The sequence below is a fragment of the Magallana gigas genome, chromosome 7, assembly GCF_963853765.1.
Source record: "Magallana gigas chromosome 7, xbMagGiga1.1, whole genome shotgun sequence".
NCBI lineage: Eukaryota > Metazoa > Mollusca > Bivalvia > Ostreida > Ostreidae > Magallana > Magallana gigas.
In genome coordinates this window covers 41449322-41462564 of record NC_088859.1, presented here as the reverse complement: position 1 = coordinate 41462564, position 13243 = coordinate 41449322, and the positions used below count along the sequence as shown (strand labels likewise).

Genomic DNA, 13243 nt, shown 5'->3' with positions numbered 1-13243 from the left:
GCCTTTGTATAAAAATTGATCTGAAGATTACTTATTGAATTATTTGACTGATAATTAACAAAGTTTAAGTCCAACATCTAGTACTTTTGACCTGAAGGTCAGTCATGGTCTTTTATTGTGATAAGTAGACCATCTTCAATGTGATGTATGATGAGGGTGAAGAACACTGTGAACTTGTCAAACCAATCTGGTCAACAACACCCCCCCCCCCCAATGTGTTCAAGTCAGTATAGCCTTGATCTCTATTCAAGAGGGAGAGATATTTAGAGGTGCACACTTACAGTGGAGTTTTCGTCATCATCGTAGAGAAGCCGCTTGACATCATCATCCATGGACCAATCACTGAGTACCGAGTCCCTGTCAGGAGACTCCCTGTATGGGTCTGCATAGGGTCGAGGCCGCATCTGGCCTCGGGCAGCCGACACTCGCTTAGGGTGTGGAGGAGCTTAAATGGAAGATAATAATTGATAATTTATGAAATTAAAGACAAATTCAAATAGATGGCATTTTTCTTCAGTGTACTTGGTATGCCACCTAGCAAAAATCTAGCAATTCACAGTGTCTTTTAAAACTAATTGGTACAGACAACATTAACAGGTGTTTTTAATTCCATAATTAACACTGACAGATGCATCTAAGGATTGGAGTATTTATTACCATCACAACAGGTGGCATAATAATGGATGTTATCAAACTGCTGAATGAATCAATCAAATTCTATATTTTGTTAATGATAAATTAAGTAATTGGTAAAATGTTTACCATGAGGGCGATTGATCTTTAAAGGTGTGTAATCAAAAATCTTTCATCAATAATGTTCTCTGTAATTAACTTACTTATTACAAAATAAAAGTTGATGCATCCCTTATTGTGATGCCTAATGATAAACTACTAGTATATCTCATGCATTGATGATTATTTCCGTTCAAATTTTTGACAATTACCACCTAATTCCATATCACAGGATATGTGAATTAACAATAACACAAGATTTTTGAAAGTTTCAGAATTCTTTCATAGAGGTTCATGTTATAGCTCAGAACACCAATCATAAATCTGTCTCACACATGCTGGGGAGTATGTTACTAAGAGCATTAATTGAAAGCAATATTTTGCCAATCCCTAAAGTCTCCAAGGAAGCATTAAATACTAATGCAATGTTTGTGATGTCTGAGAAGAACATGTTTATAACAATGAATAATAATGAATTGTGCAAGTACAAAGTAACAATCTAATAATACTTTGCTGTTTCAAATCTAAACAGTTTCCATAACATTTAGGTTTCCTTACAACCTTAACCATGCAAAATATGCCTTCAAAATTAAATTCATGATGATCGCTTCTCATTCATAGGTACTTATCCCTACCATCATCAAGTCACTGCAACTTTATTTTGCAATTTACCAAAGATAAAGTGGTTCACGCTAACTAATTTTTGCAATCAAGATGTAGATAATTCTAAAAATAATATACCAGAGACATTTAATGTCTATTTCACGGTGAGATATAATTGTGAAGAAAACGCTCTCGCAAACCTCACAAAATTTTTTCAAATGCAAATAAAAGTTGTTTAACAGTATTTGGGACAATATCAGTAATGTTATAAAGAGTTGATTAGATGTTGACCAAACATCATCACTGTCAATTATCACACCTTTGAATGGTGCTTGTATTTTTTTAAGTTGCTGAACGTAGGTTTTGGGTTGGTGAAGAGGTTTATGGGATTTCAGGAATGTGTGACCCTGGACTGTTTTAGACCCAGCAGACCTCAGACCTGTAAGAGAAACAAACCATTATGTTTTCTGGAATTAAAACTAAATGAAAATAACATAAATACTAAAAGGCAGTGGGAAAAGGTTAACATTGTGACATAATATAAAAGTATTATTTCTAAATCGACAGCGCTAAAATTCATGCACAAACTACAACTGTTCAAAGTATACCCAAATATCTGGTAAATTTAAGATGTTTATTTTAAGGGGTCCATCAAAGACCTTTATCATGAAAAATCCATTTTTTCAATTATACAATATTAAAAATTTAATCATCTATTCTGAAAAAATAATTAAACAATTTTTCAATAAAAAAATTCATTTAACTAGTAAACACAACATTTTAATGCTAAGAATTTTGGTAAAATATCAAATTTTGAGTACTAATTTTTTGTAAAAAATAATAGACCTTCCAACTTTTTCTGACTGTATGTGCAAGCATCTACATGTTCAGTGTATTTTCAATGAAAAATTCAGAGAAATAATATTTATGCAATTATTATCACAGCAATTAAACAAAGGGCAAATAAATTCCAATGAGACTGTGAACTGACCTCTCCTGCTCCCAGGGTTTAGTTGCTGTAGTTGTTCTACATAGGTCTTTGGTTTATGGGCCGGGCCAGAAGGCTTCCTCTGTATGGTTGTTGTCTTAGCTGTAAGTGTAAGTAACCATTTACATTTAGAACCAAGGCAATAAAGCAACTTACTCCTCTACAAAGCTTTCAATGTGATGACAAAAAGATTACAAAGAAATTGACATATTGTTACTTGAAGGTGCATGAACTCTGGGAACAATGGGTGTGCCAAATTTGGGTTGGTTTTCTCGCATGTCCTTCAGTCTCTCTGCATATGTTTTCACCCTTCTCGGTGACACTTTTCTTTTGGGCTCTATAATAATTAAAATAAATCATAAAATGTATACGGGCTCTATGTTAAATATTACTAACCAAACATTTTGTAATCTGTGCAATATTGACAGCCTTTCCCACCTTGAACTGTAAGATGGTCTCGACTAGTTCCTCTCTCAGTGGGTTCCCTGCTTACAGCCTCTCTTTCTTTGGTCTCTCTCTCAGATCTCTGATAATGATCAGGTTCTTCTTCATATGCTCGTTCTTTGGACACTTGAATGCGTGGAGCCTTTCTGGTAACCTCTGGTCTCTGTAGTCTCACAAGGTCCTTGAATGACTTCTGCTTGTACTCTGTGACTGGTTCTTGTTTTGCTGGTTCTCTGTCCCGCACTGTGATGTCCTGGCTGTTCTCCATGCTCTCCACAGCTCTAGCATACTCAGAGATTTCACCTACAGAACAAATTTTTCCTTAGCTCTGCCAAAGTCACAATTTTAACATAAACATTTCAAAGACTTCATACAACAATTTTCACATTTGACCAACTTCATCAATTTATACAAGTTTTTACCTGTTGTCTCGCCAGTATTCTGGAGGAAATCGTCAGAGTCCATAAGTTTGAGTCGAGGCACCTGTCTGCCTGGGGTCTTAGGACTGACCGCCCTCCTCATTGGCGTCTTTGGACTGACGGCCCTCCTCACTGGTGTTTTCGGGAACTGGTTGTGTATGATCTCCTCATCATCCTCTAACATGTCATCGTACTCCCTCTCCTGTACTTCTGTAGAGATTCTGACCGTCTGCTGCCTCTTAGGACTGGGTTGTCTGTACACTGGTCTCCTACTGCTGACTCGGGGGCTAGGGTCCCTTACTGGAGTAGACTTAAACAGGGTTCTTTCCCTCGGTGGTGATTTGGAGGACTTCCGTCTGGGACTTCTCTCCCTGGCAGGTAGTTCTGGTGGAAGTTCTGGCTTGTCTGTCAAGATGTCTCCCAGTAATTGTTGTGCCTCTTTCATCCTCCTCTGCATGTCCTCCCTTCCTGTCCTCTCTTTATCAGGCACCTTGAAAGTTCCCTAGAATAAACAGACATTGTACACAGATTATAACAAGTATATAACTTTCAATCAATTAGAAATAAGCACCTTTAAATAGTATTTTTCAACATAGCTAACATTCTTTGACATTTACAGAACAAAAATCATAAATATGTATTACTATTAAGAAAATTGTCCCTTTCTATTTACTTGTACTTATAAACCAAACGGAAGAACTTTTACACTACCCAAAGAATATCTCCATAATCTATCTACACGTAGCAATTAAGCACAAAGAAAGAACTAGTGCACTACCTTGAACTTTGAGCTGGTGTCTGGTTTGAATGGCTTCTTCTCATGCTCCCGGAGTTCTGAGCGATACCTCTTGTACTCCTCCAATCTCTGGTGTCGTTTCTCCACCATCCAAGCCCTCAGCTGTTCTTTCTCTTCCCGTCTTCGTTCTTCCTCCTCTTTGCTGTCAGGGGCCTTGGACATCTTCTCTAATATTTCTAAACTGTGACGAATTCTTTCTCTTTCTTCCTCTGTGTGGTCAGTTCTGGCACTGAAATATTATCAAGTTAAGTTATTAAGTCCACATTTACAATAAAATAAATAGTATACAATTGTTGACTGGGGTCGAGGGCAACAGTTGATCTGTCGGACCGGCTCGCAAACTGTTGCCCAAGGCCGAAGGCCGCGGGCAACAGTTTGCGAGCCGGTCCGACAGATCAACTGTTGCCCGAGACACAGTCAACAACTGTTTTGTTATACCCCTTCTAATCAATAACACGTTTTGGTGGAAAGTGACGTCACCGGTCAACAGTCTTTTTTAACAGTCGATTCTAACAGTTCCAATCTAACAGTTCCAGTCCAACAGTCAAAATGCTGGACTTTTTTTCGTATAAAGTTATATAGTATCTGTTTTACAGGGGTATAACAATGCCAGATATTAATATTAAATTAATAGTCATCATATCATTCTTTACCTTGAAGAGATACAAATTCTTAATTACCTTTTAAAAGGAGTATCAATTCTACCTTACCTCATTTTAATTTTTTCAGCAAGTTTGACAGCTTCCCTTTCAGTGAAGCCTGCCTCCTCCAGATCTATGTCACCTTTCTCCACCATTTCTCCGATTATGTCACTTATTCCACTAAGTCCTGACATCCTGACTATTTCACCAGTCCTACAGAAAGATTAATCACACCAACATAAAAATCTTCAACTCCAAATCTACTTTGCATAGCCCTAAACACACAAATAAATGTGTTCCTCCATATGGTACTCACAAGGAATGAACTTACAATAACATTGTAAAACATGTTTCATAATTTACCTAATGTTTGTGAACATGTAAGTTTATTTCTCTAGAATTGCTCTATAAATTATGCTTAATTCAATAAAAGTGGTTAAGGAAATTTACAACCATGTACTTGACAAAATATAAACCTACAAGAATGAATACCATTTTAAAAGTTTTTTAGTGTGTCTTGTTTAAATTGAAGTTAATATATAAAATAATAAAATGAATGATGAATGTAAATATTAATCTATGGGCCTTTAAATACAAGTAGATTTTTCAATGATAACTACTTCCATAAATCAAAAGTTTTTATAGATTCTTTTTTACTCAAACACTTAAAATGCATAAAAAATCTTAATACATACTTATATCTGTACTAATGTATAAAATGAATGGATCTAAGAAATGATTTGTAATTTACAAAATTTACATTATGACACTAACAAATGACCAAGATAGAATATGAAGAGTTACAGTATCATTAATCAGTAGAATCTTACGTCGTCTTTTCTTCCTCTACGCTGGACGTCATTGGCTGCGTCCTGTCAGAGGTCCTTCCTGTCCTAGGAGTTGGGGATTTACGTGAGGATTTGGGGGTCCTTACAGGTGATCTTCGGGAGGATTTGGGAGTTGGCACAGATTCCTTCTCCTGTTGAGGTCTGGTTTCATCCACACTTCCAAGTGTATCCAAGGTGTTTAACATCTAAGATAACATTTCATAACATGATTACTCTAACAATTTTTACTCTCTTTAAACAAAGAGAATCTTGAACATTTTATTATTAATTTCATCTTGACCCCAAAGAAAAAGAAGTTCTTGATGTACCTGGTACATAGTTTCAATAACTTCACTCATGTTTAAATTTGAAAGAGATTTCAACAAACTCAGCATTACAGATAAAGCTACACTGTTTACCAGTCTTGTGCTGTGGAAGTCACGCTCTATGTTAGCTGCCATCTGGTCAATGGTGGACATCTGGCGTCCCATGTCCCTGAGTCTTTCTATTACTGCCCCCCTCGAACCCTCCACACTGTCCCTAGGCATCACCGCTACAGACACTCTGAAGAAGGAATGTCATGTACGTCAACCTCATCATTACCATAACACCGACGTTATCAACAGTGTGTTCTTGTATGATACTTTAATTCCATTTACTATCTTTTATTCTTCTTAATGTAAATAATTTAATGATATGAATATCATTTATTCTTAAGATAAAAAGAGGAAAAATTCAGCTAACATTGATAAGTTTGATCTAAGAATTCATAGCCAAAGAGGATTCATAAAAAAAAAAATAACAACATTTATTAAAATGTTTATTATATTCTAACCTATTGTGATGTGGGAGATGAGATTCAAACATGCGAACAGTGACGGAATCCTGTTTAAATGGCCGCTCAACGGTTGGCTGAGCTGGTCGCAATGCACCTCTCATGGATTCCTCCAGCTCTTCAAGGTTACGACCCTGAGCCGTTGTCATGGTTACAGACTGAGGAGCCAGACCAAGGTCATCCCCTGCAGGTTCTTCTTTCTCAGGAAGTTTTCCAAGGTCATGAAGCACAGCTGAGGCATCAAGATCCACCACATTGATGTATGATCTACCTTTTGGTCTTTCCTAAAAGTTTAAAGTGGAAAGTTGCACAGAAATTGGATAGTCTTCCATTAAGTAAATCAAGGTTTTATTTTCATGTAAGGTTTAAAGCAATTAAACTTTTAATATCAAAGTACCAAAAAGGAACCATGATTGGTGTATTTTTAGCATTTGTTGAGGTGGTATATGGCTGATTTATTGTATTTTTGGGGGTTATACATCTTTTATTTTTCAATGAGTCTTTACTTAATCAGTACTGGTATATTATAGATCCTTTCCTTTATAACAGGAAATCAATATACTAGTAGCTTCATTAAAAAATAAAACTGACCAAACTTTATCAAAATAACATAGTGCTGATGAATAAAGTTTCAGAATGTACAAAATGTATTCAAGAAATGATTCAAATAGCCAGCATGTATTTAAATAAGACAAAAAAAAACCTCCTACCCCTTGATGGAGGTTTGGAGTTGGAGGTTGTCCATTAGCATCAGCGAACCGGAGGCCCAGATATATGTCTGGGGGGAGAGCCCGCCCCTGACGACTTCTGTTGTACTCCATAATGGCCTCCTGTATAGGATCCACACCTTAAATACCAAAATTCAATCCGTATAGTTCTTGTTTATACAAAACATAACAGAATATTGGATATACATAATATATATGAAATTTCTGTACAAATCATGTATGAATCATAAATTTAAAAAAAATCCCTGTTAAACAAATGCTTCCTAAATTAACGTCATATATCATGCAGAGGAGAATTCCTCATATACAAATGCTTCTTACTATATAAGATAACTCTATGTCTAAGTAAGAATTTGCTTTGATAACTACCAGTGTCTTTGGTAATTGATGTGGCTGCTTCAGCTGTTCTCACACTCTCCATTTCTAAAGAGGCTCCGGTTCCTATTTGAGCATCCTCATAGTTCTTTGTCATGGTAGCAAAATCAACCTTCAGGGAAATCATATGATATTAAATGTTTTGTAGGCAGAGAAAGTTGTTAAAAGGGAAAAACATCATCATGACCTGACTGCACATACTGTTTTCAGACTTTCTGTTAGGAGTAAATCCAGATATTCAAAATGTACAAGTTGACTTAAGTCTATTCTCAAATTATGGTCTTGGTGGCTAGGTGTACATTCATTTCATCTACTGTATACAGGGAAATATTCACCCCCATTTTATTTTCGCCCCTTTCGCCCTCGTTGTTAGAGGGCAAATTTAAGACTGGGTGAATTCTATGTTGCAAATAATATATCTGTTAACACAACTGCATCTGGGCGAATTCAAGATGGGGCGAAAAAGCTTGCAAGTGTAAAAGGGCGAAAATTACATGGGGGGAAAATAACCCTGTATACAGTATTCATGTATTGGAATTAGTCCTGCATTTAATTTTTACCTTAATAACTGCAGTTTTTGTGATTCATGTTTACCTTTTTCCTCTTCTCTCTCTTTTCTTTAGCGAGTTGTTCTCTCATCAACATGGCCGTTCTGTACTGCACCCGTGCATTAGTATCAGCTTCAAAATCTTTCTCATTCATTTCCAGGTAATTTTCAAAAGAGCCTTGAAGTAATGAAATAATACACTATACATCACCTGAACATTGCAACATTAAATTCTAGTGTTCTGGCACCCCCAGTGTACATATTTTCTCTGTACTAAGTCTATTTTTTAATATCAGTACCTTATATCTGACTATTTTCACAAAGTCACAAAAATACTACCAGAATATATAGAAATTATATCTATATTATATCTAGTTTTATACATGTACTGTGGAACTTTTAATATTCCTGGTGAGAGCAATGAAGAGTAATAAGAGAATCCAAGATGCCATACAAGTTGTTTTGTTGTAAGTTTGCATTACAAATTGCATTTAAATACAGTTCTCTGCACAAATTTTCACCGCTAATTTACTATTTTTTATACTTTTTTCTTTACTTCTTTCACACCACTACTCTGGTCTTGATACTGACCTGGCTGGATAGCATAACCATCATGGATTCCTGCCTCCTCATCCTCCTCTTCTGTTGTGGATTTCTCTATGTTGTCTGTAGCATCTTTTTCAGAAGCCTTTTCACTTTCCTCTTTGGGAGACCCTCCTGATTCTGAAGAAACCTATGTAGGAAGAACATAAGCATTGAGTTCCTCTATGAAATTCCACAAACACTATTTTAAAGCTAGTCCTCAACCCCCTTCTCTCTCTCTCTCAAAAAAAAAAAAAAAGTTCAACACACCTTTTCAGTTTCTTCTTTTTCAGCTGGTTTTTGTTTTCTTCTTCTCCTATGAAGATATAATTGCATGTTTTCAAATAAAACATTCCGTTCAAATCACATGTATTTCTGAGCAGAAGACTGTTGGTTTTCTATTCATCAAATCATGAAGAGTATATTACACAATGGTCATTTATACAAAAATACAAGCTAATCAAATTATGTCCTTATGTTTGGTATCAATAATCAAATAGGTACCTCAAAGACCGTTCCATTTCATTCTCTTCTCTCTGTGACTGGCCATGTAAGTTAGCTTGTAAGAGATGGCTCCCAAGCTGTTTCTGCTCTTTTTCTTCAAAATTTTCCACCTTCAAATGAAATAAAATGATTTCTTTAATCCTTAATCTTTGATATCTTTTTTTCCTACTGTAACCATGGAATGATAAATCTTTGCCAAAAATATACCTGCTGATTGAAAAACTCTCTTGCGTGTTTGTACTTGGACATTTCTTTCTCCTGTAATTCCTGTTCATGTGCCACTAGCAGTGCAGGATCCAGTAGACGCCCAAAGCTGGACATGTTCTGAGGCCCAAGGTAAGGCTTGTCTTCAGGAACCAATTTAAGCAAAGGCATTTCTATAGACTGTGGCACAACCCTCTGTGTTTGTCTCTGTTCCTCAGGAGTATGTGTTACAGGTGGAATAAAAAAGCTCTCTTGGTAAGAAGGCGGGGGCTGTGAGGGCGGACCAGGAGAAACACGTGGAAGATTTCTCTCAGGAACTTGATGTGGTCCATGGTAAGCCATTGGTGGGGCTCGACCTCTCTCCAGCTGGAGCAGTGGAACTTGTTGATTATCTTCTCGCAATGGCCCCTGAGGTACTTCAGCCCATGCAGGCATAGGAATAGGAGGCAACCTGAATGGTTCATCATCAATGTCCCTCTCTGCTTCTACTTTCAGATATCGAGGAATAACATTAGGGTCATCTTGATATTGATGGAACCTTTCTCCTGACCTGCCTCTCCTTTCAGACATCTGCCTTTCTGAACGTAGTCCTCGCTCCTCAGGAGAATCAAACCTCCTCCTGGGTGACCTCCGTGACCTCCTCCTGTCCTCACTTGTTTCCAGCTCTTCGAGGACCATGGTATTCCTCGTGTCATTAACCCTTGGAGGACTGTGATGCATAGCTTGTCTGTGAGGAGTCATGGCTTCCTCCACTGGTTCTTCTAATGCTCCCATCATTGCCATCATGCTTCTGTGCTGTGCCTGTTTATAGAGACATACAAAATATTGAAATACCCATTGCTACTATTTATTTTTTAGTGAAGGTCTTGTATGCATTCAAAGATTCCCAATATGATAATAATTTGGCTTTCACTGTTAACAGACATATTCAACTGAAACAATTTTTTACCTCCATCATTTTCCTGAGTTCTCCTCTGATGATACCTTGGATTTGATTAGCTATATCCCCTGGTACTTCTGAGCCCTGTCGCTGCTGGTTAACATGACCAGATTGACTTCTGTAACTTGGTGACTGACCTCTGTAACTAGGAGACTGACCCCTGCCCTGTGGGGACATTCTCTCAGACCTCTCCCTATCTCTTGACCGTCTGCTTCCATTTAAGGTGGACTGTCTGCTGCTATTTGGAGAATGGCCTCTGCTATGAGCTCTTCTACTGGATGACCATTTATCAACATCAATTTGTCTTCCAAAATCATAATAATCTGCACTCCTTTCCCTGGAATTAGGCCTGCTTCCAAGTCTGAAGAAAATTTAACAATAAAAATTCCTGTCAAATGGTAATACCTTCATTAATACAAGAAAATAAGAAAAATCTTGAACTTTTTAAATGTAAATTTAAAAGTTTACAATTGATAATACAGTATCTTACTTGAAAGTGTTTGAAGATTGGAACTCTCTAGTGAATGCCTCTTGGTCTAGAGAGCTGACTTCTAGAGAACTACTATCCTCTTTGCTAAAAAAAAAAAGAAGACAATGATCTTTTAAAACATCTCCAATAGATTATCTAAGAGTAGTATCTGTTCTTCTTACCAAAAGATTGTGATTTATGGTCCATGGAGAACAAATTAAAGATTATATACAATGAATTGCTTTCAAATTCTCATTACATTGTCAATGGACACAAGTTAGTCCAACTGGATCCTTAGCAAACAGGCCACATTTCTTTTTTTGTTTTTGCAGTAAAGCTGATTTTTCTAATATTACATTCACAAATAAACATGTTTTAACAAATGAAAGCTGTCATAACTGTGACTGCTCATCAAATTCATCTTACCCATTCAATAACTCTTCATAAGCAGAGTGCATCTGACTGGCCTCTTGTTCTGGTTCTTGCTCTAAACTGGTGCTTGGTGGACGGTCTGCTCTCCTCCTTGGTCTCCTGGTCTTTTTTTGCAAGGCCTCTGTAACTTCTGAGTTTACTTGTGTAACTAAATTGTCTAAAGAATGTCGTTCAACTATATCCTTTTTCTCTCTCAGAGTCACATTCCTACTTGAAGACTTTGTACTATACTTGTTTTCTAGCAGCCAAAGTGCCAATACCACCAGCCGCGGCGACACATCAATTTTCATGGTTGGTCGGAATTCCAAATCTTGTTCCCCCTTCCAGTGGAGGCCCAAAGAATGTTGCTTCTTACACCACACTGCTAACCAGTCCAGACACTTCTGCAGGCGTGCATACCTTGAGCCAAAATCTGCCTCCACTGACCACAAGTTCTCTGCTCCAACCTGTTGTCCTTTGTACAGTGCTTCCTCCGACTGGTAGAACTTGGATGCAAGGTTGGTCATGTTGCCCTTGGCTTGTGAGGGAGAGTTGCCGATTTGTTCTGTAGACCCTGAATTCTGGCTCATCCTGCCAGGAGATGACATCACCACTAAGTTTGTTTTTGCATCACTTGGTTTACTAACTTTATCCAAGTCATCAAACTCCTTCAAGCAGATGTGCTCTGCAAATGGCATTAGGAGAGGTAAGGGCTTTGAGGTGCTTTTCTTCACTGAATCTTCGACCTTAGTGAAAGAAATGGCACAAAATGTGTCCAGAAACTCCAGATATGAAAGTTTGGTTTCAAATGGTCTGGAACCAATACAAAACGCTAGTGATTCTGGTGCCAAACTAGAAGTCAGACTTTCTGGAGGCATCCTACCACTGCTGTCAAAAACAAATTCATCATAGGCTCCAAATATCTTCCTTTTCTTCTTTAATACTTTGAGGACTGCTTCACACTGCTTGGAAAAATACATGGACAATGACTGGCCACGAGGGGAGGCTTGGAAAAATGTGACCGATTTCCTTCCATCATTTTCATCTTCCTCCTCCTGCTCTGGTTTTGCTGACTTCCCATCATCCTCTGGTTCTATGAAAACAGCTTGCCAATTATTCAGGAACTTTTCCAGTTTCTCTTGCACTTCTGCATCTAGGACCTCTGGGTCATAAAAGTGTTCAGCCAAAATGTCAGCTGTGTCCTCTGATGGAGGAAACTCTAACAAGAGTGAGAGAATGACTTTGAAAATGCATCCCTCATCTGGCAGAAACCGACTGAAGGTCAGCATTTGTACAGCCCATTGAAGAGTGGTGAAGCATTCTCTGTTCCATTTTTCTCCTTCTTTGGATTCCCAGCTTTCCTGTAATACAGAAACAAGATACCAGTAATAAACAATACAATCTCTTACTATTATTTTTAAGCATGGCAATCAGAGAAAAAAAAAGAAATTTCTTTTAGAAATGCAGTTTGCTACAGGATCATGTTTACTCATTCAACTCTTTTTCTACATATCATTTTGAACTTCTTATTCAATCACACAGTAACTTACAAAAGATAATGAAAAAAAACCCCAAATTTATAGTTTATTTCCAAAAACTTTGGTAAAAATACACAATAAAGATTTTCTGACAAATTACCGGTATGTAAGGTTTTACATTTTGAATACTTACGCGTAAATAATCCTGGTAATTCACATCATTCAGGTATTTTTCACGACTTCGTAAGTTATAGGATAGTTTATCTCGAGCATGAAGAAGCCAAAGAAGTGAGCAGAAGTCCCTGAAACTCAAACAAACTTGCTGCACTGCCTCAACATCTTGGAAAGGTCGTAGTGAGGACTCAACTTCTCTGTACTGTTGCAAGACTTCAGGCAATTCCAAGCATGGCCCTTCAGTTGTGGACTGAAGTGTTGGAAAATATATGAATTTTAGAAATGAAGACACATTTGACTACAAAATTTTATTTTCACTTATGAATAAATTCTCAAATCAAAAACTGTATAGCTGGATTTTTTATGGGTGCTATTTTTTGGCAAAATTTTGCTTTGTCATCTCCATGATAGAAAATACAATCTCCCCGAAAATTGTTTTAAACTCTTATCAGTCATCAATTTAAAAATTGCTAAAAAAGTGTTAAGTTTACTTGTAGCAACATGATCCAATAAATATAGAATGCATAGTTCGTGTTGTTTACATTT

The 13243-nt window shown here is 37.1% G+C and overlaps 1 protein-coding gene across 2 annotated transcripts in view; it reads right to left on the bottom strand.

The window, feature by feature from the left end:
- The window catches only part of LOC105340093 (ciliogenesis and planar polarity effector 1), a 42670-nt gene that overhangs the window by 440 nt on the left and 28987 nt on the right, over nt 1–13243 (bottom strand). For both annotated transcript variants that reach the window (XM_066065218.1, XM_034458952.2), the window contains 22 exons: nt 12717–12947; nt 11061–12406; nt 10656–10739; nt 10175–10526; nt 9229–10026; nt 9022–9131; nt 8788–8833; nt 8527–8668; nt 7983–8113; nt 7383–7500; nt 6996–7132; nt 6286–6569; nt 5870–6014; nt 5454–5656; nt 4693–4836; nt 3965–4211; nt 3190–3688; nt 2762–3070; nt 2541–2660; nt 2327–2425; nt 1655–1774; nt 282–445 (listed from right to left, as the gene is read on the bottom strand). In XM_066065218.1, coding sequence (XP_065921290.1) covers nt 282–445; nt 1655–1774; nt 2327–2425; nt 2541–2660; nt 2762–3070; nt 3190–3688; nt 3965–4211; nt 4693–4836; nt 5454–5656; nt 5870–6014; nt 6286–6569; nt 6996–7132; nt 7383–7500; nt 7983–8113; nt 8527–8668; nt 8788–8833; nt 9022–9131; nt 9229–10026; nt 10175–10526; nt 10656–10739; nt 11061–12406; nt 12717–12947 — 5829 coding nt within the window. The remainder of the gene's footprint in view (nt 1–281; nt 446–1654; nt 1775–2326; nt 2426–2540; nt 2661–2761; nt 3071–3189; nt 3689–3964; nt 4212–4692; nt 4837–5453; nt 5657–5869; nt 6015–6285; nt 6570–6995; nt 7133–7382; nt 7501–7982; nt 8114–8526; nt 8669–8787; nt 8834–9021; nt 9132–9228; nt 10027–10174; nt 10527–10655; nt 10740–11060; nt 12407–12716; nt 12948–13243) is intronic.